The following is a 26,804-nucleotide window of genomic DNA, read 5'->3' on the forward strand; positions in this document are numbered from 1 at the left end:
TATTTGTTGAAATTGTAAAGGATTTTATTGACATTTTCTATTTAAATAGCTACACTTCTCTTTACATTTTACTTTTTTTAGCATTTCAATTAAATTTGTTACATATTTTTAATTCTATAAACGATATGTATATTTCTCCGGTTAGAAAATTAAAGTTTCGGCCCAGAAATCTCGAAAAAAATCTAGAAATCAGTTCATGAAAAACCCTCAAAATTATAGAAATCGCTGCAAAAAAATATTAAAAAATAGAAATCATTCTCTTTTTCTTGAAATAATATTGAAAATCACAAAATCATCCTAGAAATCGAGGAATTTTTGGAGAAAAACAACCGCATATTTGGCCTTCATTCAAAAGTTCATATTTTCAAATTCAACCGCACTTCTTTGGAAATTTATTTTTCTTTTAACAAAGTTTTACCGATTAAATATGTTGAATCACTGTCAGGAAAGATTTTTGCTGAGTTAAAGGACTGTTTACCTTGTCTATGGGAGTTTTATTTAACTGGTATAGGAAATTATCAGAGAACTGATTGATGATAGATTGGTGCTTAAGAGATCAGATACATTTACTCATTTAAAGCAATTTTTAACATCCAACTAGACGAACCAAGGGCTCGTAATAGTAGCCACATCGTACGAGTGAATAGCCCCTTTATACCCTACCCTAATGAGTGGATAACCCCTCTATACCTTACCATAATGAATGAATAGCGGTATCTTTTACAATGCTTAAATGTTTTACCGTACATAAAATCAGAGTGAATAGCCCCTCGATGCCCTCCCTTTAATAACGTTTACCTTTCACTTTTGAAAAAAAATAAAACTACCATTTTTCTTTAAAACACTTGTGTCATATACAATAAAATTTATAGAATTTATTTATTTATTTTAAATATACTGTATTACTAGTATTGATTCCGTATTGATTCCGTATTGATTCCGTATTAATTCCGTATTAAATAAATCATTTCATATTTAAATACTAGTGTCCTATACAATAAAATTTATAGAATTTATTTATTTATTTTAAATATACTGTATTACTAGTATTGATTCCGTATTGATTCCGTATTAAATAAATCATTCATATTTAAATACTAGTGTCCTATACAATAAAATTTATAGGATTTATTTATTTATTTTAAATATACTGTATTACTAGTATTGATTCCGTATTGATTCCATATTAATTCCGTATTAAATAAATCATTACATATTTAAATACTAGTAACACCAACCCTTTCGTGACATTTTTGCAAGCTAAAAAGATAGTTATGCCAAAAATGCCAGCCGAAATTAAAATAACGGGGTTAAACTTCATTGGTGAAATTAGCGTTTAAGAATGTGACTTAGCAATCGATAACGTGGTTTTTAGCTGCGAAATGTGACATTAATTGTCATGACGTAATATTACCACTTCAATAAGCCTCGTTCATGGAGTGTTTCCTCTAAAAATATGACCAAAACGCGTGAAAACACTTTGATATCTAAAAATTTTAGTATGTTTTTGTCATCGGTGTCAGTTTGTTTTGTGTTTTTAGTATTATAGGTTAAAAAAATATATTCGCAAAAGCGGGTCATTGCCAGTCCACGATAAACCCCTTTGGCGCCAATAATTCCAATGGGGGCAAAATTCGAATGGGATCTTATCTATTCAGAAGGCTAGGTAATGTGTAATTTCACTTCCCCCACTTGGAAGTCCCTACAGAAGAGGTGAAACGAAACCAATTCCTACCCAAAATCCCCCCTTCCCATTTTACATTTCTCTTTCGGTCTTGGTTTGCAGTCACCACTTCTCATTCAGTAACGTCCGCTAATAGTCTGTATAAGATTTTCAGCAGTTCTGCCTTTTTAAGGTAATATACTTATTCAACCCTTCACATTTACTTGCTCTTTGAAGTAAATCCCTAATTTATGTATTTAACTTACTAGATGGATCAGTTGTTGAATTTTTATCGCGGAATACAAGATATCCATAAATTTAAAGAAGAAGGTTAAATAGCTTATTTTTATACTTTTTATGATTTTGGGAAAATTAGAAAATATATTCCTTATCTGTACAGTTTTGTCCACGGCAAACGAGAGGTTGGCCGAAGAAAATGTTCATCTGTCTAATAAAGTGAACACATTGACTGTGGAAAACGAGTCCTTGCAGGCCCAAATAAAGAACCTGCAGGAAGCTCTTAAACAAAGACGTAAATATTTTTAATTAAATGTTCTATTAGGTTTTTTCTTTTGTAATTTTCATTAAAAAATATCTTGGCAGAATCGGAAACCAACTTTTCGTGCGCGGGAACCGGGGAAATGTCGGAACCGGCGTCCGCTAGCCGTTGGGGCTCTGTTCCTTTGGATCAGAGGAAAGCCGCGAAAAAGCCGCGATTGAACAGTTTTGATGAGTAATTATATTTAACTATGGCGAATTTTAAGCGCAGTAAAATAGTTTTACTATTTTATTCTTGCAGTCCAGAAAAAGGGAAAGTGGAGGAGAAAAATTCGAATTTCCCAGTGCGGGGAAAAGCAGCTAGGATGAAATTACCTGGCCATTCTTGCGAAGTCTGCGATGGGGTATATGGATTTATTATTAGTATTCGTATTCAGTCGCGGTGTTTAAAAATATTTTTTAGTACTACTCATCTTTACCCGAGAATGAGCAGAAACGGCGGCAGAACCTATGTTCACGACATAGATCCGTCAAAAAAAGACCCCGCACCCCTGAAAGATTTTGGTTCCTGGATTTCGAAAAGCTTTATAATCAGCCCAGCCCCCCCCCGCCAAAGAGTGGGTAAAAACAAATGGAAGGAGGAGGCCACTTAGGCCAGTGGCGGCGGCACAAACCGAAACGAAAAGTTCGGAAAACCAACTTCGAAAAACGGCCCTTTTGAGGGCCACCTTATATCATATATATAAGCTAATTATTGCTCCTGGGCACGACAGATTAAACTGCCCAAAAAACGGCCCTTTTAAGGGCCACCTTCCATTGTGTTTAGACGTTGTTACCAAAAATGTATTGAAATAACACACTTAATATTAAGCTTACATTACCTATAGGCCAGTAGGCCACCTTTAATATTGCTATTTAAATGTTAGGCCTAATCGATTCTTTCTAGGTATTGAAATATTAGCTTAGTTTTTTCTTGTGCCCACTGTAGGTTTCCGTACGCGCCCTGTGATTGGTCATCTTGTCCCGTTGGCGACGTTCATTCCGCGCGCCGGGGCACGAGAGAGTTCCCCTGATTTTGCAAATTTTTGGGGATGGCAGCGCTAGGCTTACTTCTACAGTGGCGCCGCTAGAAACGTTTGCGGGGTAAGCGGTATTTTGTGAATGGGCCCCCTACCCTATAATAAAAAGGCGTTGCTATAATCTTCTATTTTGAGATTTTCTAAATTCATCAACAACAGTTGCGGTATTGTCCCTTAAAACGTTACAGATTTTTCTGTTGATTTATAACACAGCTAGATGTGATAGCCTACTTTCCTTCATTGCAGTTCGCGAGTAGACTTTTATTCGGTTTAGTGCACTGAAACTTCATTCACAAGAGGCAGAACACTAGATCGAAGTATTTCAATAAGTTTAAAAACCGGTCCTTCGTTTTAATTAAGTAATTGTAGCATTCGTCAAGAGAAGATAGTTGATGATTCTTAACAATGTTTTTAACTAAAAGTAGTTCAGATTTTAAAGAAATCAAATCAAATTCAAATCTTACAAAAACCTTGAAAAAATTATTGACGTTTTCATCTCTTAGAAAATTGACATCCTTAGGCTCAGAGGCCGATAAAAACTTGAATAGACTAGAATTATTTGTTAACCTTCTCATTAATTCATGGTTAAATTTATTCAAAACTTCATAGAATATTAATTTTTATTTCTCTGTTACTGTTAAAGAATCATCTGACCTATTTCCTAGAGTACTGTAAACTAAACTGCCCCCAACCCTTTTCTTCGCTTTCTTTTTAAACATATCGCTGGTTTGCGGTTTGGATCTGGAACTACAACTGATATTTTATATGCTAATTTTGATGCCTCTTTCCAAATTTCATCATCAAGTCTCCTCGTTTCTCATTTCTTTAATTCCAGAAACAGTTGCTTCGCACATGTCTGCGGCTCGGGAGTAAACTAACTTTTGTTCTCTCAAGAACTTCATCTAAAATAATTAGTACTAACAAATTATCGAAGTTTTTTAACTGCCGCATATATCCTCTGCATTCAGCGGATTCTTCTGGTTTTCCGGTTTCAACAATGTTTTGAAAACCTAATAAATTCGAATCAATTCTATTTCTTGAACTACAAATGATATTTTATATGCTTATTTTGATGCCTCTTTCCAAATTTCATCAAGTCTCCTCGTTTCTCATTTCTTTAATCCCAGAAACAGTTGCTTCGCACATGTCTGCGGCTCGGGAGTAAACTAACTTTTGTTCTCTCAAGAACTTCATCTAAAATAATTAGTACTAACAAATTATCGAAGTTTTTTAACTGGCTCATATATCCTCTGCATTCAGCGGATTCGTCTGGTTTTCCGGTTTCAACAATATTTTCAAAACCTACTAAATTGGAATCATTTCTATTTCTAAACCTAATAAAATCGAATCAATTCTATTTCTAAAATAATACAATCCTATTTTCTTGCTAGACCATCGAGTTTGACAGCTTTGTGGCATTTTCAATATTTCTTTGTACTCAAGTTCTTTTTGCGATTCTTGAAAATACTCGCTTCTTAATACGGAGTTGCTTTGAAAGTTATAGATAGCTTGGAGCAAGCCGAGTAGTTCTCTTACCTGCTGCATGTCTGAGCAACAATCTATCAAAACTAAATTAAAACGGGGGGCGTAACAATGTATATAGGGACAAGCACCACTTCCACGAATGTTCACGCCATTTGCATTTCCTGACATAACACTAGCACCATCGTAACTCTGTGCAACACATTTAGTAATGTCCAACCCACTATTTGATAAAATACATATTATTCCTGACGGAATAGCTTCAGCGTTGAATACGTGTAAATCAAAATAACCTAAAAAACGTTCTTTTACTTTATCTTCAAATGGGTAGAGTACACAAACACTAAGCTGCTCTATTCCACCGTTATCTCTCGCTATAACGGAAAAATATCCACCTGACTTGATAATCTCATTAACTAGGTTTGTTTCAACTAATTTAGCACTGATGTCAATTAGTTCATTTTGTATTGAGCTGTGTTTGTATTAAGCGTTATTTGGCATTTTTTCCGAAAGTGTTTTGAATTCTGGAATTTTCCGCTTTAACAAGTCCAAAATTTCAATAAAGTTACCTCGGTTACTTAAAGCGTCGTTTTCATTCCTGTGTCCTCGAAGAGCTAAATTTTGCTTGGCGCAAAGCAGAATCCCTTCGACGTGAGTTTTCAACACTTCTCTGTTTCTATTCACGCGATCACTGTGATTGTCATCAATTTTGCAAGCAATTGAACCGTTATTTTTCGCGTGAACGTAATCTAAATGTTTTGCACGAGCTTCTTGGTGAACCGATTTTTCGGACAGAAAGTGATCTTTTAACACTTTGCTTAAATTCCTCCAATCACTGAATCCTGAGACTAGCTTCGTATCAGCCGATTTAAAGAAATTACGACAGCAAAAGCAATATGCTTTGTTCAATTTCACTGAATACTCCAGCATATCATATTAATACCAAAAGGTACTGAAGCTTCTATTTTCTGCGTTTCTTGGGTAATCTGATAAAACAGGTCGAACAGGCAGAGAATCTTGGTCCAAGTTTATGTCCAAATTTTTTTTGTACTAGTTGATGTCCTCATAGTGTTATGATCCGAAGTTATTTGGTTTTTGATTGTACTTGAAAGCTCTCCCGTCATAATGATTTCGTTGCTGGAGCCAGAGAGAATTTAGAAGGGGAGTGGAAGGGGTGGTTTGGAATGTAGCGCAACGTCGTCTGCTAAACGTTATCTAGGCAGGTCGATTTCCGGTATGATGCGCTTGTAACAGAGAGATTTTTGAACACGTGGCCGGAAACTCGCCTACCCCAAAAAGCTCAACGCGACATCTTCTTTGGGCGTCATCACGTTTACTAGAGTCAAAGGGGGGCTTTCCACTCCCCTTCTAAATTCTCTCTGCTGGAGCACGTTGCTGCGGCTGCGGCAGCCTCAGGCTCCGCTAATTCTACTTCAGATGCCGCATTTCGCTTCTCAGTCGATGAACTTATGTCTTGCAAAGCAGCGGCTGAATGGCACAAGAAACGATTCATCGACTGTTTCTGGTTCTCTATAAGTTTTTTATTTTTCTTAATTTTTTCCCGTTTTATGGCACCCGATTCAGATTTTTTCTATAAAACCACGTTCATTTTTCAATAAGATAAATTTTTCATGTATTAACTATATAACAAATTTATCAGCAAAAGATTCAGAAGACCTTTGGTCCCATTTAAAAAACACTTACGAACTGGAGATTTAATTCTACTGACCCACTCAAATACCTCATTGGTATTTACTATTTCGAAATAAGAAGTAAGAGTAGAGAGTTTTAGTTGCAATACGTGTTAGCTTCTACAGTGCATTGGACAAATTCACTGTAGAAGCCTACAAGTAGTGCAGCATAAACTCTCTAATAATTGTCCTCGAGTCAGCGCCGTCCCGTTGACGATCTATATCAGTACACAAAAAAGTAAGACAATTGAGCTGGTCGAGTGAAAAGTGCGAAATATTTTTAGTTACCTCTTTCGCTTCCAATAAATTACTACCAGCAGGAGGGTTCGATCAAGTGAAAATATTTTCGCCTCTCACTTCTAGGCCCGGTAGGACTAAAGGTCCCCATCCCCAAAGCGCATTCTTTGCTAACCTAACCCCATCCCATTATGATAGCGACGAACTACAAAATTCGGCCAAACCTGTAATAGCCTCCGCGTTATTCCACCTGCGACTCCAGGACTAAATTTTGAATATGTTCAGTAAAATCCTATTTTTGTAAATGAGGTCCTTTCTGCAAAATTATACCCCCTTCAAAATTTGAAGTAAGCAGTCGCTTACTGCGATTACCTCTGGCGGCGCCACTGAATATGACGCCTGTGCTCTTGCAATGTAATGGTGCTCTTAAGCTTTTTCCATGCTGGATGCTAAATTCTCACCAAATTCCCTGGCAGACATCAAAATTTCTTTCAATTTGGTTTTGGGAATCTTTATGGATCCATTGCTTGACAGAAATTTTATCTTCAATGTCAATTTCATTTTCATCAAAGAGCGCCTGAACATAATTACAAAATTCCACACGATCAGGGCAGTTTCTGCACAGATAAAGCATGCACTGACGATCATTAAGGTCGCAAACATATTTAGACATTAAGTATTTATAATCTGGATGTCCATGAAGTGCCGTCGTCATTAATTTGATGTTCTGGTGTTTTTCGCAAACGCAGACCGAGTGAGAGCCACTCGAATCGACGGTTACACACCATTTCGGTCTTAGAGAACAAAATTTGGAAAAACCAACTTTTGCGTCTGGGTATCTATATTTAAACTGGAGGTAGACTTCCCTAATGTTTGATAATATCAGCCTCTTCTGCTTTTGAACTCTTTGTTCTTGTATTCGAACGGATATAAATTCTTTCTTCCCTGGGCAAATTCGAGAAATTTCATCATCTTCATAAAATTTTTTAACCATGTCAAACGTGTCTTTTGAAATGGGCTTGCCTTTCCTCCTCTCTATTTCATTGAAAATTCCTTTTTCTTTTTTCAGCAAACGACACTTTTTGGCTAAATATCTGGATATATTAAATTCTTCGGAAATTTTTCTTACTGACCATGTAAGGGGAATTATTGTTAGAAGTTTGCATTTCTCCTGTCTCGTTGTTTTCTCTATTTTAGTTTTAGGATAGACTAGTAAATCTTCAAAATCATCTCTCTTTGAAGTAGCTGCTTCATATTCTTCTTCAGGTATGCTAAGAAGTTTGACAAACTTTGTTTTTAGCCCTTCAGCTGCTTCTTCAACTTTCCTTTTCGCATATGCTGATCGTTGCATTGTTGGCAAACCGTGGCGGTTATCTGGTGAAGTACTTAAGTTCAAAAGATTTTCGTTCAGGGCTTGAACGTCTTCTTGATCTTGAACTCTTCCCGACAACTCAAATGAACGGTCAGATGCAGGGCTTTTACTTAAAAATTAAAGTGTTTAGTTACATTCTTCAGGAGATGGTGGGAGGAGCTGTTATCCGAGAAAATGCTCATAACAGTTCGAGCACAGTTTCTGTCCTGGTTTTACGTCTTTCCCAGTTGTTATTTTTAATATGGCTGCTTCTTTTATAAACAACGATTTATTAATATGAGCCATGAAAATTTGCGTACAACATTGTGAGTGTCTCAAATAAAACACCATATACTGATCTTACCGTAGATGGCTTTTTTGTGAGCTTTAAATGGATTGCAACACTTTTTTTTTGAAAGCTCTCATACTTTATTAATCAAAAATATCTTGATTAGAATCAAGACCTGAAAAGTATCGATAAGACTGAGGTTATCACTTGACTGAAGGATCAGATATTAATTTTTCTTTTTAATTGACACTTAAAGGCATGCTTAAGAAAAAACAGCGTTCCATTACCGTTTTCCGTTGAAATAACTTATTTTACTGGTAATCAATTTCAAAAATTTACTTATCTCGGCTTTTCGACCACAATTCCATTCCCCGAAAACATTTTATCATTACATTAATTACTTTTGAGAGAGTACGTGTATGGATTTGCGTTTTAAAAGGTTCCTTAAGACGTTACATCCCCATTCGTCCCGGCACGCTTTGCAGTGGAACATTTTAATTATTCTAAAAGCAATGGCGGCAAATTCAATAGGGACAGTAAGATTTTTACTTGTGGTTTTGCAAAATGATGTGATATCAAGTGTACTTTGGTCAACCGTCGTATTGTTCTTTCTCATAGTTCAGGGCATGATCAGTGTTACTCCGCAAATTCTCTCTTTAGTTTCTAACAATGGTTAGAGACTATTTAATATGGCACGTAACAACGTTATACATTTGTAAATTCTAAGTAGCACAATAGGAAAAAGAATACAATTTTTTTATATTTTGGTTTGAAATAAGTAAACTCATGATAGTAGTTATAAAGAACTGAAACTAGAGGGAATGACACCGGTAATGAGCAGCAAAATGAGAGGAAAGTTTGCTTCAAGTTAGCAGAGGGAGATGGTAGTGAAAATAGTAATCTGGAATTTTGTTCCTTCAAATCTTAATATAATCATGAAAAATTCAAGTGAGGTGAAAGATTGATTTGGCGTGAACGAGTGGTCCGTGAAAATAGCAGATAACAGCGAAAAAATTCCATTGGATCATAGCCCACTCGATCCATGCTCACGGAAGAAAGCTGCTCCCGCTATAGCAGGTTGTGTCGTTAAGCTTGCGGGATAGAGTGGGCTACACATGGCACCGAAGTCCTCCCAGCATCCTCAGCGTTCAGATGATGCATCACAAGGAACACTGGAAGTTTCCGTGCCACAGGTCGCACATGATGATATTTCAACTCCAGTTTACATAAATTCTCCCTGGTTTTACTAGTAGCGGGTAAAGCTCTAGTTTGTTCAGGTCCTGTTAGTCTCGGAAGGGTTATATGTTGCTTTTAACTATTTAAAGGCTGTTTTCATGGCTAAACAGACCACTATTACAGTTTTTCTTGCTGTTTTATGGCTTATTTTGACACATTATCTCCCAAAAGTAATTAATGTAATGATAAAATGTTTTCGGGGAATGGAATTGTGGTCGAAAAGCCGAGATAAGTAAATTTTTGAAATTGATTACCAGTAAAATAAGTTATTTCAACGGAAAACGGTAATGGAACGTCGTTTTTTCTTAAGCATGCCTTTAAGTGTCAATTAAAAAGAAAAATTAATATCTGATCCTTCAGTCAAGTGATAACCTCAGTCTTATCGATACTTTTCAGGTCTTGATTCTAATCAAGACATTTTTGATTAATATCTGTTCCTTCAGTCTTCATTTTAATTAAGATTGTTAAGAAACTGTTTTACATTTTCAAAATCTACACTATAAGCAGAAACATATATAAAGGGGACCGTAACTTTAGCTCAATCCGACTTTTATTTATAATGATAGTTCAATAAAAAACGTAAATCATTAAAAGTTTGTATTCTTACAATAATTAGCATAATACAATTTTTTACATTTGTTTATTGAAACGCGAGGCGTCCCCCTAAAAATTCCAGAAATAGGACCAAATTGACAATTTTACATAATTTTTAAAAATGATGATTTATGTCCGTGTAACCTTTAGCTCATAGTTTTCATTTTCATAAGCCCAACATGAAATTCGGATATCCTTAAAACTTCACAAAGACGATCCGAAATTGCAATTTCAAACTTTTTTGTAGCATAAACTATCGTCTGTTTGATATTAAGCTTAAAACCTTAAACACAATATAGTCAGGGCTACCCTAAAAGTCCACAAAGATGTTTTAAGATTGCTAATACGCCTAAAAAGTGCCCTCTTCAAAATATGTAGCTGGAGAAAAGAGAGCGTGATCGAGTGGGCTATGCTAGTGGGTATTTGGGTAGGAAGTCGCGGAGGTTGGGAGACTGACTTGGGACTCCAGGCATAGCCCACTCCATCACGCACTCGACAACGCAAAGCAACTCTCGCCATCGTGTGAAATAAGGCGGTGACACAGGACAAATGACCAGTTTAAAAATTGCCTGGTCCAGTTCAAAAATTAAATCGGAGGGTCAGTGGTCCACGAGACTAGTTTACTAGAGTCCAAACATTAAAATAATAATATTTTAATTATCCACTACTTTAGTTTAGCAGACGACGTGCTCTGGTCAATGGTCACGGACCAGTTTATTTATTGCAAGTCAGGACTCGGGAGGGTCGCTGGCCTAATGTCCAGTTTAAAAAAATCCTTATTTCCCACCCTGTGACGTGTTGCGCGTGATCGAGAGAAAAAGAAATCTTCACTTCAGTCATAGCCCACTCGATCACGCGTATCACGATGCAAGCTGCTCGCGCTGCGCGAGCAGCTGCAGCGCAGCGTCCAGTAGCTCGGATCGAATAGGCTATGTTTCAGTTGGGAGTCCTGGGCCTGAAATAAGCACAGAACACTGGACATTGTCCAATAATGTTCCATAAGTATTTTAAACACTAAGGGGGTCACTGGACAGTTGACCAGTAAATTTTTCCGAAGTTCTGATTGTTTGACTTTGAAGACGCGGCACAATTTTTGCGCACTCCAGTGGACAATGTCAGAGAATAATACGGCAGTACAGGGAATGGATCTCCCCTGCGACCCCCCTTGCCGGCCCCCTTTGGTATTATAGGGAAAACTCCTCCCCCTCCCCTCCCCCCATTTTGTTCTCTTTTTCTGCGACCCCCATTTGGTATTATAGGGAAAGTCTTTTTTGGGTTTATAGGGAACCTGCTCGACCATATTTTCATCCACCCCTCCCCTCACCCCATTTGGTATTATAGGTAAAATATATGTTTTTGAGAGGCGAAACTCTTTTTAGGGTTTAAAGGGAAAGATATTTTTTCACCGCTAGATGTCGTTATGGTCAACCTTATTTGACGGAAAAAAAGAAGAATTTCTTCAAGTCGCGAGGGGTCCTCTTTAAGCTCAGATTTGTTCTTTTCTTATCTTATTTAAAAGGGTACGTTGTAGTAGGAAAACAAGATGACCAAGACCCTAATATATGTTTTTTAAAAAATACCAAACGTGTATAAAGTTTAAAAACTTTATTACCACAAATTCATAACTAAAGTTATAAGAAAATTGACAATACATCAGAAATAATATTCAAATGTTACATATATTCTAATAAAAACAATACAAAACATAAAAAAGCCTTTTAATAAGACTTCTTTTAAAAATTAATGCAATCCTTTAAAATATAAAGTTGTCCAGCTAATATACTAAAGATATTGTAACTGTTAAACTCGTTTTCAATTTCTCTTCAAATTCTTTTATAATTTTAAAAGGGGAGATGTAATTTGTAAAATAACTGTAAACGCGATCAAATTTTTCGTGTTCTTCAATCATGTATAAATGAGAGGGGAGTATTTTAGTGTCGAAAAGCATTTCGTAAATGCTTGAAAGATAATCATTTATAACTTCAATCATGGTTCTGAATACGACCTTATGAGATCTTAGTCTATGTAAATGAGTGTTAATGGTTTCTGAGCTTCTATTTAATTCGTAAGCTTCAAAGGAGTTAAGAGTTATTTCGCACAATTTTTTATCATTGATTTCGGAATAAAATTTTAAACAATCTTTAGACGCGAGAGCAGTTACTTTTCTATTGCCGTTGTCAGAAAGTAGCGCTTCAAATTGACGGGGTTCGTTCCCCGATGTCCAACCGGCTAGAGGACAATCTTTAAGAGCAGATTGTGAAACTCGTCGTCGGTTAAAGCGAAGGTTTCGAAAGAGTTTTTGTTGTTAATATGGAGTTCTATGTCTAAGTGTAAATTCTCAAAGCTGAAAGTTAAGCATAATTTATCGCTTAAATGAAAACGGGTATTGATTTTCTTAATCGGAGAAATTGAGATTTTTCTTCTGACGCCGGTGTTCGGGTCGTAGAAAGAGACTTAAATAAAGAGACAGAGTTTCTTTAAATATTAAGAGAGAGAGTTAAAGGGCTAAAAAATCTATATTTACTGTTAGAGTCTCCGTGTTCCATGTTTCTTGGTCGGTGTTCGTCGAGAAAGTGTGGGTAATATGGTAAAGTAAGGGTCCTATTTATACTCGAAAATTAGCGTTGGTACTATTAGGGTATTGTTGTAAATGTAAATAGGATGGATAGTCTTTAGTCTCATTGTTCGATCTTAAATTTATCTTAATGCCAAAGTTCTGAAACCATAAATTTACAAATTCCAAAATTCCCAGAATTATAATAAAACACAAAGAAATAACAATAGTATTTGGTTTTAACATTGGTATATTCCTTTCATTACGACTTGTTTCCATGTTGACAGGTGAATGACAACTAATAATTATCAGTAACTAATGGCCTGCTTTTATTTGAAAATAGTGAGGGTAGTAACAATATAGCACCTGGTCCCGTAAAACACCGCACAAAGACTTTCTATTACTCGTATCTTTCTTATTTTCTCTTAGAGATTAAGTGATTTACGACCTTTTAAACGTTGGTAAATATCTCTTCATTTCACCTTGTTGACAACCAATAATTGAGGGTCCTCTTTTATTTCCTTTTCTTGACACATAGAGGAGTATTTTTTATAATAGGTATGAATAATAGGAAAACCCAATTATTATACTAAAGGTATTTAAAGTCTTTCTTTTCTCGGTATAAAATAACTTATTTACTCTTTTATTGTTGAGAGGACAACAAAGAATATATCACCTAAATAATTTTGCCAGCTTCAACATGTCAAAACTAAAGTAAGAAGTAGCCGTAGAGGGTGCGAGGGAGGGGAACGTTATAGGAGAGTATAAATACGGAGTTGTACTCTAGTTGTACGTAATAGTTTTCCAGAATACGGCTTGAGAAACACGCACCTATCGACTTAAACCTTCCGAAATAATGGACGCGGAAGGTTTGATTTGGGAATTGGAGGAATTAGCCTGTTGTAGGCCTTGGCCTATCGAAAAAATATATAGATTTTATTTTTTCCTATGCCATTTTCTATACGTTGATCCTTTAAAGACTTTTTTATTAGAAATACCAACATTTCTTAAGAACGCGAGTTTCGGAGTTATGGAAGCGTTCGTAGAAATAATTCGATTTATGAGCTCGGTTAAACTTTCGCCGAAATCTTGCGAAACATTAGAAGAACTAGAGACTTTACATAGTTTTATACCGCAACCATTTAGACCTTTATACGAACACAGTATAGAAGAAAGACGTTTAGAATTAAATGAAAATTTAACACTGGAGGAAGACTTTATGAATTCGCAGTATGATAGGGATATATTGAAATATCTCGAAGAAAATAACAACAAATTAGAAGGAGACGCGATAGAAGAGGGACTAAATGAAAACAGCGAGATTGAACCAAGCGATGACGAATCGATTTGGGAAGTTGAACTTTTACCCAGTTCTAGCGAAGAGGACGATATTGCCTCCAACCAAATAGGAAGAGTGGTGGAACCTTCCTTGATAAATGATTTACCTTGTTGCCAAATTATAAGTCAGAATCAAAAATACATTGAACAATTTAGTTTATACGGAAGAGAATTAGTCGTTAAAATAACGAACGATATAATGGAAGGTATTCGGAATATAGTAGAGACCGTTTTAAGGCAGTACAAACCAACAGATTATATTCAAATATCTATGAGTAGTTACAATTTGCCATTAAGAAACGAGTTAGAAATATCGTTTCAAAGAGCGGATCAAATAGATATTGATTCGATATTTGAACAAATATCCGAGATATTGTACGATGATGAGCTAGAGAAATTTTTCATGGGTCCTATAAATATAACGTTTCACGTGGTAGGGGTTCCCGAAGGTCACGGTCGTAAGAAACCGGGTGGTCTTAAACCCTACAATTTATTTTGTCGCGATCGAAGGGGAATTACCCGTATAGAAAATTCGGATGTATTGTGTCTTCCGCGTTCCTTGGTTGTCGCGAAAGCGCATTGGGAGCATAAGAATGACAATACCAACGATACGTTCATTAAACGTCATTGGGAAAACATCAGAAAGTCTAATAACTCAAAGCAAAAAGACGAAGCGCTCAAGCTTTGCGTCAAAGCGGGAGTCAGACCTAACAAAGATTGCGGTAATGCCGAATCCCTCGTTAAATTTAGAAATTGTTTAAATCAGTTTTCTATATTAATATATAAATTCGAAAATAACGTACCGATATTAACATTGGGGGAAATTGACGACGAGAGACCGAGGTTGTTTCTCTTAAACGAAAAAAATCATTATAACGTGATAACGAACATTAGACCCCTTTTTGGACACGACAGATTTTGTTTTAAATGTTTAGTTCCTTATTGGCAATATCAAAATCATCAATGTAACGATTTCTGCTATAGATGCATGAGAGGTAAAATTTGCGTAGGCGAACACCTAAATTGCGACAAATGTTTAAGAACGTTTAGGGGCGAGGAATGTTTTCAAAGTCATTTACAAGGCCCTAAACCTCTTTGCGAAAAATTATTTCTCTGTTCGTTATGTTTTAAGGTTATAGATTATAGCAAAAGAAAAGAAAAACATATCTGAGGGGAAATGTATTGCAACGTGTGTGGAAAATATCAAGGTCCCGACCATCTTTGTTATATTCAAAAAATCAAAGATGCCCCGATTTTAGCTTCGTCCGCGAAGAAAAGACAAACTAATTTACCGAGTTTCGTCTTCGTGTTTTTCGACATAGAATCGATACAAATAAAACGGTACGAAGAAGACGGTAAAGAGAAAGGATTCGAACATCAACCAATATTACTTATTAGCCAAATTGTTTGCGAAAACTGCGTCGACGAAATAAATTTAAGATTTTGCGCGTTATGCGGTCAATTTGGAAACAGAGAAAGAAAATTCGCCGGATCGAATCCTATACACGGTTTTATGGAGTACCTAAGAACAATGGCCGACGTTAAAAACGTCGTTATAATTAGCCATAACGGTAGTAAATACGACCAGAAATTTTTATTAAGAGAAATCATGGGTCGTGACGAAAATTGGCAGCCGGAATTAATCGTGAATGGAACCGAGGTATATCAGATCAAACTTTACAATTTAATATTCTTAGACTCGTGCAAATTCGTCCCAGTAGCTCTGTCTAAATTCCCTGCCACTTTCGGCTTTAGAGAGGATGACGAATCTAAGGGGTATTTCCCCCACTTTCTATTTAACGTAGTCGATCATAATTTCGACATTAACAATCAAGAACAGACCAATTACGTAATAGAGAAAGGATTACCCCCCAAAGAGGCCTACGGATTCGAAAATTTTACCTCAAAAAATCACGAATCGTTTCTTAAATGGTATAACGAAGAAGCCCAAACTGAAAATGGGTTTAATTTTTTAATTGATCTTAATAAATATTGCTCGAATGACGTGACTATCTTGAGAAAAGGTTGCCTGATATTACGTAAACTTTTAATAGATAGAGTCGGTGTAGATCCGTTTCGTTGCGGGGCGGTGACAATGCCAGGGGTTTGTAGTCACGTGTATCGGAAAACCTTTTTAAAAAAAGATACGATAGGTATAATACCCAAGAATTTATACCGCCTTAAAGAAAATCAATCTCGCGTGGCGATTGAATGGTTAGTATGGTTAAGCCATAAAAGAAACATTCCAATTCAATCGGCGTATACGGGGAAAGAAGCGAGAGTCCTTAATATGAAAGTAGACGGGCTGTACGAGAATGAAGTGTTTGAATTTTTCGGATGTTGGTTCCACGGGTGTAAAGTTTGCTTTCCTTTAAATAGACATAAACTTATATCGGGTGATCCGGGTCAAACTTTAAATACTAGATGGATTCGAACGATGAAAATAATTAACAAGCTAAAATCGTCAAATAATATAAAATTGTCAACGATTTGGGAATGCGAGTGGAATTTAGAAAAGAAAAATAATCCCGAAATTAGCGATTATCTATCGAACGAGAATTTATTAACTAAAATTAAAGAACCCTTGAATCCTAAAGATAGTTTTTTCGGAGGTCGTGTAAATACATTGAAAACATTCCACGAAACAAGGGGTACCGAACAGATTCATTATTTAGATTTCACATCTTTATATCCCTATGTAAATAAATGGAAAAAGAACATGTTAAGTCACCCCAAAATATTACTCGAGAATATACCCGACATTTTTGAATTCGAAGGGTTACTTAAATGCGAAGTTTTGCCCCCGTCTAACCTATACCACCCGGTTCTTCCGGCTAAAATTAATAATAAATTAGTTTTTACATTGTGTTACACGTGTTGCAAAACTAAAAATCAAGAGGAATGTAACCACGAGCCTCACGAAAGACAATTAAACGGTACTTGGGTTATTGACGAACTTAGGCACGCGGTTAATAGAGGTTACGTGATTTTAAAAAAGATCGAAGCTTGGGTTTATGAAATAACCGAATACGATAAAGTCACCGGAAAGGGAGGCTTATTTCAAGAATATATCGATACCTTTTTAAGATATAAAACAGAGGCTAGCGGTTTTCCTTCAAATTGTAACACCGAACAAGAGAAGCGAGAATACGTTAAAAATTACAAATTAATGGAAGGTATCGATTTGAATCTAGATAATATTAAGAAAAACGAGGGGTTAAGATGATTGGCAAAATTTATGCTCAATTCTTTATGGGGAAAATTCGCGCAAAGAACTGTTTTAACCAAAACGGAAGTTTTGAAAACTGGTCGTGAGTTATTCGAATTATTATTAAATCCCGAAATTTAAGTTAGAAGTATTATGACTATAAACGAAAAGACGCTTCTAGTTAAATATATACCTACCGAAGGAAACGAAATTGAACACAAACACACGAATGTAGTAGTCGCGGCGGCGTCGTACACTACAGCAATGGCGAGGCTACATTTACTAGAGTCTTCAGAACAAGTTGGTCAAGCCTGCTACTATTGCGACACTGCCTCATTACTGTATTTAACACCTAATGGAGACCCTTTATTACCTACGGGAGACTATTTGGGACAACTTAAAAATGAATTAGAATGTTTTGGCAAGCGAGCATATTGTCAATTATTCGTAAGCGGAGGTCCTAAAAATTATAGCATGTCAATATTTGATCCTGACTCGGGGAAAAAATATAATATTACTAAAGTGAAAGGATTTAGGTTAGACACTAATTCGGAAAAAATTATAAATATAAAAAACCTAAAAGCCTTATTGGGCGTTGAAATTGAAGAAAATGAAACTACTGATTTTAAAATACGTAATCCTAAACAAATAAGAAGATTACCAAATCATATTGTTGTATCTCGCGATGAAACTAAAGTACACAGAATAATATTAGATAAAGTAAGAATTTTACCTAATAATTTCGAAACTGTACCCTACGGTTATAAACTTTAAAGGAATGTAAGTCTAAAATGTGAAAAAAAACGCAATTTACAAATTTAAACTGTTTTTTAATTTATCCCAGCAAACACAAAAGGTCCCCAGGACATTCAGGATATATCTCTTATGGATATTCAATAGATCCAAAAGATATCCAAATAACCTGACTTGAGTTATATTAGATGTTCCATGGATAACCAAATGTCACCATTATGTTGATCAATAAGACATTCTAAATATATACATGAAGATGTTCATAGGACCTAACATGGACATTCAAAGAATGTCCATTTTAACCCAATTACCTCCGTTGAACATCCTGTGTTCATTAGTTTTGTACGAGTTTATTTTATAACATTCTGGGTATATTCCAAAGACATTCTAGAGATGTCCAATACAACCGAAGCAACTACCATGAATATTCCGTACTGAACATTTTGCACCCGAAAAATATTCTTGGGGTGTACGATTATATAGTTTGAAATGTCTAAGAGACACCCCAGGAACATTTGAACTGTGATGCATGGAATGTTTTTAAGAGGTTGCATCATAGAAAACTCGTTTGTTCCCTAATTACAGCATGTGTTAATATTTGTAGGAAAAATAGCAAAGTTTAGTTGATTTTTAAATATTTTTATTTTGAAAAATTCAATAGTCATATATATTTTTTTTTCTAATTATCATATCATATTTTGATGGATTTTTTAAAAATACCTTTTTTTTCTTTTGTGCCATGATTTAAATTTGAAAAAGCAAAAAATCGCAATATCTTAATTTTTACATTTTAGCCTACGTTTTCTGTCTTTTGGCGGCAGTCATTTCTTTGGACTTAATTCTATCAGAAGCATGCGTAAACCACGATTTTATGTGCTTTTCAATTTCTGCAATAGTTGCATCTTTAAAATTTTTTGAGCTACGAACAGTCTCTGTAAAAGGAATAAAAGAGACACATAGTTTAGTGAGCAATGAAAAGTTGAAAACTAGTGTTAAACCGTGAATTTCTTACCAATTATTATTTTCATTAACCGTAAATTACTTAAAGGTTTCTTTCCTTTTCTACCCTCCCAGCTGTATTCACTTGCCAATTTGTCCGTAAAGATATGGACTAAAATCCTTTTTAAACAATCGTATAAAGTTGAGCCACCAAATTGTTTCAGATACGCTCGCTGAAAAGGAAATATTATTAATTTGTGATACTTCGATTAAAATATAAACCTTACTAATTTCGTGATGTTTTCTAGATTGCTTAGGGAATCTTCTAATAAATTTAGCTCTCCATTATTTAGTGTGAAGCCAAAAACGTCTTGGAGTTCAGTAATTTCTTCAGTTGATATATTGCGTTGGCCACTCGTTTGACTATTTTTCAGTAAGGCTTCTAAAGTCTCCAACATATGTCTTTGATTGCTTTTTATAATTTCCTGATTCCTATTTATACTGCGGTACCAAGCTAAAAAGAGACAAATAGTTTAACAAATATATTCGATGAAAGGTCTTTAGCAAAGCATAAAATTACATACCTTCGCTAATTGAAATTATACCGGCAGTTCTCACAGAACCTTGAGTTAAACCTGAAAAAATATCATATTTAATTTTTTGCTGAATTACAATTAAGTACAGTTAGTTTACAGGTTGAATTTGAGCCATCTTTATTTGTTGGCAATGATGAATTTCTTTCATCTGAAGGAAGTAGAAATAAGACGTGAATTTCTAGATATTAGTGACATACGAATATAATCTTACTGTTAATTCTCTGTGACAAATTTGACGACGGACTGATCCTTGAAATGGAACTTGGACTTCCATTTCTGGAAGTGTTAAAAGAGCATGGCCGAGCAGACGTTTTATTACGTTCGTGTGACGTATTTATCCCTCTTGAAGAAATATTGCCATTTTTTTTTCCAGCAACTGATGACAGTTTAGTTTTCTCAAATGGCTCTGAAAATGTAAAACGTTTAAAGCTTCCAGGAATAAGAATTTAAGGACCATTTCTTACTTTTGAAAATGGGGCGTGGTCCAACACAAAAGCTATCCATTTCATCCTCATCTGCTGTTAATATAAGTTTTTACTATCATATATATAAATACTGAACATATATCTAAGTATTATAAAATCCTAATGGAACATAAAATTGAGCTAGGGCTTCACATTAATTATTGCAACGAAAGGATGCCAGTTTTAAATTACAAAACGTTAATCAATAATTAAACAAACCTTCATCATTACTACCAAGTTCATCATTACCAATAACTTCATCATCATCCTTTGTATGGTTTTCGGGTCTTTCTGGTGACAATTTATCAATGGAAGCTATTATTTTTTATATTTAAAACATTTCATAAAAAATTCCAATCGATTAAACTTTATAAAATATGGCTGAATGTTTCATTAAAAGCTTAAATGAAATTCAAATATTTACCAATATCCGAAAGATCATCATTCACAAAAGATTCATCAAATATCAAAGATTCACGGCTGGCAACTTTATTAAGTCTCTTTAATGAATTATTTTGTGAATTCTTTTCCTTGTTCAGTGCGCTGGTCAAACCAGGACCTAAGAAAAGTTAAATTACTTTAAATTTTCCCCATAAATCAATTAACAGTAGTAATTTAATAAATGAGCTGCATAAAGATTGTATACCTTGGACAGAAGCTACGTTAAATAACGAAGGAATTTCAGTAGTATCTTCAACTGGTAGGTTATCATTTTCTTTTTCGGATTCTGAGTCAATTCTTTCCGGAAAACTGACTTCCTTGTTTAGCCTTTTCTTCCGTTTTCCACGACCTTTTTCATTTTCACTACTAGATATATCAGTATCTCTTACGTACTTGACCATTTTCTTCCATGCTTCTTCAAAAGTATCTGGAAAAAGCAACAAAACTTTTAGAATCCAAAAATTTTACAATATAGACTTAAAATACGTACTGCAGCTTTGAAGAATGTTCATTTCGTATGACTCCCAATCGTCCATCGGAGCTGTTAGCTTTTTTGCCTGACGAGTTGCATTTTTATCACCCGGCCAATAACATTTTGTTTTCTCCAAGTCTTCATAAACCCAAGAACTGGGTATTACAGCTACTCCACCATGAATAAACTCTACTATCTTGAAGTCCATTTTGAACTGAAAAAAATTTAGTATAATTAAAACCATGTACAGTTATTACTTCTAAAAACATGCTTCTACTGCAACAGGCAATTAAATATCATCAAAGCAAGATTATTATGAACTACATTGCATTAAAACAGTCACTTTAGCAGTAATGCAATATTACAAAATGTACTCTCTACCTTTTACTCAGAAAGACAGTGTAGAAGTTTGAATATAACAAATTCGTTGTCGTTGTCAACTGGGTATTTCATGGCCTTGCCCAAAACTTCCTGAAGTGGCCACTTCATTAAGGAAGATAAATTAGATACGCGGAAAATTCCAGTTAATGATGATTGGCATGGCGAAGTAAAATAGTTGTTCACACGGGTAAATTTTCTTCCTACTAGCAAAATACTTGAAGAGTCCTCATCTGATGTAGCAAAGTTTTCAATAACAACGATTGATGAATCATTTAAAAAGCAACAGTTGTCGCGTTTCCCGACTGTTAGTTGATATTCAGATTTTATGATTTTTTTAAATTGTGGGTCAGTACAGCCCACTAAGAGGGGCCCATCTTCGTGAGTCATGTGAAAGGAAACTCCGATTTCCACCTTAAATGACCTAACTAATTTTCTTTCTTCACTAAGACGGTTTATGGCTTGTTTCAAAGGATGACCGCTGTTGGATAGTTTATTTTTCAAGGTAAATAAATAGTTTTCAAATTGAAATGCACTGAAAGTATCTAAATGTCCATACTTTAAACAGTCGGTGGGTAGGTGGATTAAACCGTGCACATTATAAGAAACTAAATGTTGACCATAGAGTACAGCATATTTTTTAACGTAGTACTTTAAGAGCTTCTCTGCAAATTCGATCATTCCCACTGTTTGCTTCGGTGTAGCGAGAATGCGAATGGCGACATGCAATGCCCGAAATAGCTCATAATGGGACTTAGGGAGAATCCCTCGTAGAACAACAATACCCGAATAAAGCACAATCTGTCGAAACTCTGTTGCCTTATATCTATCGACATCTTTCAATGACCGAGGTTTCCTAACAAATTCCGAACATGTTACCGACGATAACGATTCCAGGCGCTCTGATATTGCCATTATCTCATGAGGTCTAAGTTTATAAGTTGAATTTTTACCCTCGGCTCCCATCCACAATTTCAATGTTTTTTTCATAACGCCCAAGCAAACTAAATGCATATAATCCAATGGAAAGTCAGTAATAATATCGATGTTTGTTAAAGTTTCTAATATGCTGGTACCGTGATGATGAGCTGCTTGACTTTTGTTTCTAAAGTTTTCGTCAGTTCGTAATTGTGCGTTAACATCTGGAAAACACAACCGTCCCCTTCGCCTTATGCCAGGTTGCGTACACTTGTCACAGCCAAAGTAGCCATTATGCCCCTTAACTTTACGAACAAATGCCCTTGCAGGAGTGTCGCAAATAAATCCGAAAATTTGAACAATTTTATCTTTCCCATCTATGACAAGTCCTTCTTCTACCAAATACGAAGCTTCTGTCACAAATGAGGCCAAGTACTGATCAGAAGAATTTTTTTTGCTATATCCATGATACAATCCAATCACGAAGGGCTTAGAGTTTTCAAGAGACGCTATTGTACCCAATATAGGCCAAAAGCTGCTTGTGTTACTGGTTCCGATTGGTAAACCATCAATGTTGATTAAAATTTTTAATACTGGAACTTCTACAGCCGGATTAGTTTCACGACTAGCCGCAAATCTAATGCCTGCTTCAAGTCCGAAGTGAAAATAGTGTCCTGGGGTGATTTCTTCAAGTACAGAAGATCTAGGTGTTTGTAAGAGGGTTCGTGAGTCTTTTGGAAGTTCTTCGAAGCATTTGTGCGTTCTCATTATTTTCAATAGGCCATTAACTGCATTTTTAGAGATTCCATGGCACGTAACCCACCGAGCTAGACTAGCTGAAACATTTTGTACATCCGTTCCTTGAAGACTTTCCAAGTCAATTTTAGAATTAAAATCTACGTCAAAGTGGTTTTCATCTTCAGAGTTATTGCTAAACTCTGGTTCTGAAACGTTTATCTGATTCTCGTTATCTACTATCCCTATATTTCCACCACCATCACTCTCATGTTCATCTCCCTCCCCCATAGCATCGACACTATCAATAGGTTCTCCATCAGGCAAGTTACATTCTGATATATCGGATTGAATGCCATTAGTTGCCGAATTAATTAGTCTGAATCGTTGTCTAGAAGACAGTGAAGATAACGGCTTATATCGTCCTTTTGGCATTTTAATCCTGCTTAACACAAACACATATTGTCACCATAAACCTGAAGCCTTTCCATTGTATTTAAATGTTTAAAAATGTTAAAGGTCGCTTTAGATAGTCTTTGAAGACAGCTAAATTTTGACGAGTGGCTAAAAGTGCGCCATTTTTTAGAGAAGATATAAAGTAAAATAACAATGTGGAAAACGTTGACAATAGAAAGGCTTAATAACAATAATTGGGAAAAGTAGCAATATTTTGGGGTAAAAACAACCCAATTTAGTAATATTTGGAAAAGAGGGTAGTTAATTCCCTTGATATGCCTTTATAATAACAAAAACAGGCGCACATTTAGCCGCTCATAAATTATGCACTTAGCTTTAGGCTAAGGCCTAGTCCTACATATGTGATCAAATATCAAAATCGGTTAGCTGCACTTAGCTTTAGGCTAAGGCCTAGTCCTACATATGTGATCAAATATATCAAAGTCGGTTAGCTTGTAAACAGAATTAAAGTATTTATATAGGAAATTTAAATATCTAGGAATACATTTGAAATTAATAAAAACACTTTTGAAAATTTACTGAGCCTGAACCAGAATCAGCGGTAAAAATTGTTAAGCCTCGTGTATCTACACCATATCAATTTCGACTTAACCATATAAATAATAAGTATAAAAATATTCACTTCTTACCTGAATTTTTATATCCTCGAAGTGCAATTAAAGTTGAATAATTACGTATAATTAAAGTTGAGTAATTACGTATAATTAAAGTTGGATAAATACGTATAATTAATGATGACTAAATAACGTCTTATCGCTAAGAGGGAACTTTCCAAATATGGCGTCGAACAATGAAAGCGGCAAAGCGCGGAGCCGTGGACTGGCGAACGTAAATTTTTCCCGGCGCGCGGTATGAAAGGCGCGTAGAGGCAGAGAGAGAGAGGGGCGATCTAATCAACCGATGAACCGAACACGTTGACAAACTTTCCGAGTTTCCGAAACAATTTGCTGGAAGCGCCTCGCCTCGCCTAGACCCGTGACGTCAAACCCGTTATCACGCGGTTCTTTTTTTGAGCCTTTACCCCACCTAGTTACTAATTCTTTTCGGTTTCACTTGATAATTTAAAATAATAACAATTTACATAATAATTTAAGTCAATAATGATATTGATTATAATTACACATAAATTCATAAATTCAATAGAAAATTAGTTTTTTAAATAATTTCATATTTAAACTGACATAGATGACCACTTGAAGGCGCGCACTTAAATCACGTAATTTAAATATCATATGGACCACTAATGTATATTATAATTTCGATGTTGGTATTTGCATGTTCATCGTATGTCTTTTGGACATATGACGGGTTATTTGGATATTGGAGAGATATCCCTATAATGTTGATTTTGGATGTGATCATGCATGGAGGTTTGGATTGATTCAGGATATTCTAGGGATGTTTTGTGTTTGCTTGGATGTTTATGAACTATTTTTTTTACAAAAAAAAATCATTTTCAAAAAAAAAACAAAATATTATTTTGATTCATTGTGTTTTTTTTAGAAAAACTTAAAATAAAATTAACAAAAATTTTTTAAAATGGTAAATTCTTCAGGAGCATATTAAAAAATTCTTTTGAATTGAAAAGATTTTTTCAATCAATATTTTTTAATAGCATGTGTCATAATGCAAAATATTCCTTCAAATAATGTTTCGTCTAATTGGCCGTGGCGAATGGTTTGTTCGATGTTTATTTGAATTATTTGCATCCTCGCTCGGAAAGTGCGAAGCTGGACTAATTCCAACAGCATGCTGATTATAAAAAAAATAATAAAATAAACTATATATACAATAATACTAGATTTATATAAACAATAATACTAGTTTTAAGGTATATGAAAAAAACTTACGCGAAACCCTTGCAATTATTAACGTATTGACTAATTAAAAAAAGGGTTAAATTTTTTTCTAGTAATGTTAATAGAGAAAACACTACTCACTTTTCGCCATTATTATTAACAGTGTTGTGTTCTACAAGTCTATTCAGTTGTGACAACAACACTTCAACGTAGTCCTCGTCGTTGATGAAAGGGCGCAAACTTTGAACGTATTGTTCTACCATTCCTTTGACTCTATAAAAAAAATAAAAAATTGTGAAATGAAGACACGTGTGAGGTTGTGTTAGCGATTTTAGTAAGAAATAAAATCAGAAAAAAATTACATGTCCGAGTGACAATTGAGGGTTTCAAATGAGGGTCCTGGCATTCTACACCAAGGTATTAAGGTGTAAGACGGTTCTTCAGTTTCGGAGTCGTTGTTCGATAAGGGAGGAGAAGGAATTGTAATTTGGAAATTTTCAAAAGGGGCCAAATTTTCCAATTCATGAAAAGGCGAGGGTGAAAATGGCGTATCAACGCCGTGCAAAAGACTACAAGAGAGAGAATCAAAATTAAACAAAATCGCAATAAAGGTAATAGTATCATATTACTTACCAATCTGGTCCAGCGGAACATCGTACGTTTCGATCCATTTTCTTTTAGAGTGACTTCTTTTAACCGCTTAAATTTTGCTCTTAACTCGTGTTGGGTCAAGTCAAAAATGATGGTCCCGAAAATAGGCCTAAATGCTCTTTATATTTAGAGAAGAGGGATAGTAAAAAAAAGGGTTTTCCAAAATCATATGGTCTTTTTGACCACCGATGAAGTTTATTTAGGTGTTAGAATAAAGGACCAGTACGTAGTTAACATTGACATGAATGAATGGGATTCCTAGTAACAACCCCCCATCTCTTTACTTTTGGGATTTTAAGTTAGAGATTATGGTTGACGATGTAACCACTCCTACCCCAAAAGAGAAAGTTGTCAATTTTTTTTTCTCCAAAGAGTATAGGGTATTTTTAGGTAAGAATTTTTGTTGAAAATAGAAGAAACCAGCCCCCTACATTATATGTAGGTCAAGAAAAGTTTGTCAGCTTAATGATAACGTTGGTGGTAAAGGTTAGAGCAGAAAAAGAATTTAGTAAATAGTCAAGAAGCAGATGTTTTTTTTCTTTACAAAATACTTTAAAAAAAAATTATTTGGAGGGACTTTGTCCCTCCAAAAAATTTTTGTGGGGGTGAGGGGGGCGGCCTCCATCCGCGCGCGTGCGCGTAAAATCCGCGCGCGTTTAAAATTAATTTTCCTCGCGAGCGCGCGAACGCGTTAATTAATTATTTAATAGCATTTCATATTTTTGATTCATTCGTATTTATATAAAGTTCGAAGTAAGACGTATGATAATACCTTTCGAACATCCAGCATCGATATTGTTAGCCGGTAGTTCCGGTAGCGGTAAAACAGTATTCTGTTATAGAATTATTAAAGAATTAGAATATATGTTTAAACCTAAAATTGATCAAATTGATTATTATTATTCGGAATGGCAACCTTTTTATGACGATATGAAAAGTAATAGTAATATTAATTTTATTC

At 35.2% G+C, this 26,804-nt stretch overlaps 1 protein-coding gene across 6 annotated transcripts; it reads right to left on the reverse strand.

The window, feature by feature from the left end:
* Window positions 1–18,625: 18,625 nt before the first annotated feature.
* On the reverse strand, window positions 18,626–24,553 carry LOC149613539 (uncharacterized). 6 transcript variants are annotated; one of them, XM_089858031.1, is made up of 12 exons: window positions 21,267–21,407; window positions 20,904–21,099; window positions 20,619–20,840; window positions 20,397–20,531; window positions 20,192–20,263; window positions 19,973–20,023; window positions 19,720–19,914; window positions 19,606–19,656; window positions 19,497–19,547; window positions 19,200–19,426; window positions 18,986–19,145; window positions 18,626–18,905 (listed from the first exon to the last, which is right to left on the reverse strand). In XM_089858031.1, exons 2-12 carry the CDS (start codon window positions 21,091–21,093, stop codon window positions 18,769–18,771), a joined length of 1,491 nt encoding a protein of 496 aa, XP_089714157.1. In that variant the 5' UTR covers window positions 21,094–21,099; window positions 21,267–21,407; the 3' UTR covers window positions 18,626–18,768. The 6 variants fall into 6 exon arrangements, with proteins under 6 accessions (XP_089714157.1, XP_089714156.1, XP_089714155.1 ...); XM_089858030.1 differs by having other exon boundaries at window positions 19,973–20,026; XM_089858029.1 differs by having other exon boundaries at window positions 20,192–20,287.
* Between the last annotated feature and the right edge of the window lie 2,251 nt (window positions 24,554–26,804).

The sequence above is a fragment of the Phalangium opilio genome, unplaced genomic scaffold (genome assembly GCF_054372755.1).
Source record: "Phalangium opilio isolate 3A_F unplaced genomic scaffold, DU_Popi_V2 ptg000230l_1, whole genome shotgun sequence".
NCBI classification, from domain to species: Eukaryota; Metazoa; Arthropoda; class Arachnida; order Opiliones; family Phalangiidae; genus Phalangium; species Phalangium opilio.

Excerpts from the sequence above, each read along its gene's own strand:
- LOC149613539 (XM_089858025.1), bottom strand. The coding sequence starts at position 23,351 with ATGCCAAAAGGACGATATAAGCCGTTATCTTCACTGTCTTCTAGACAA.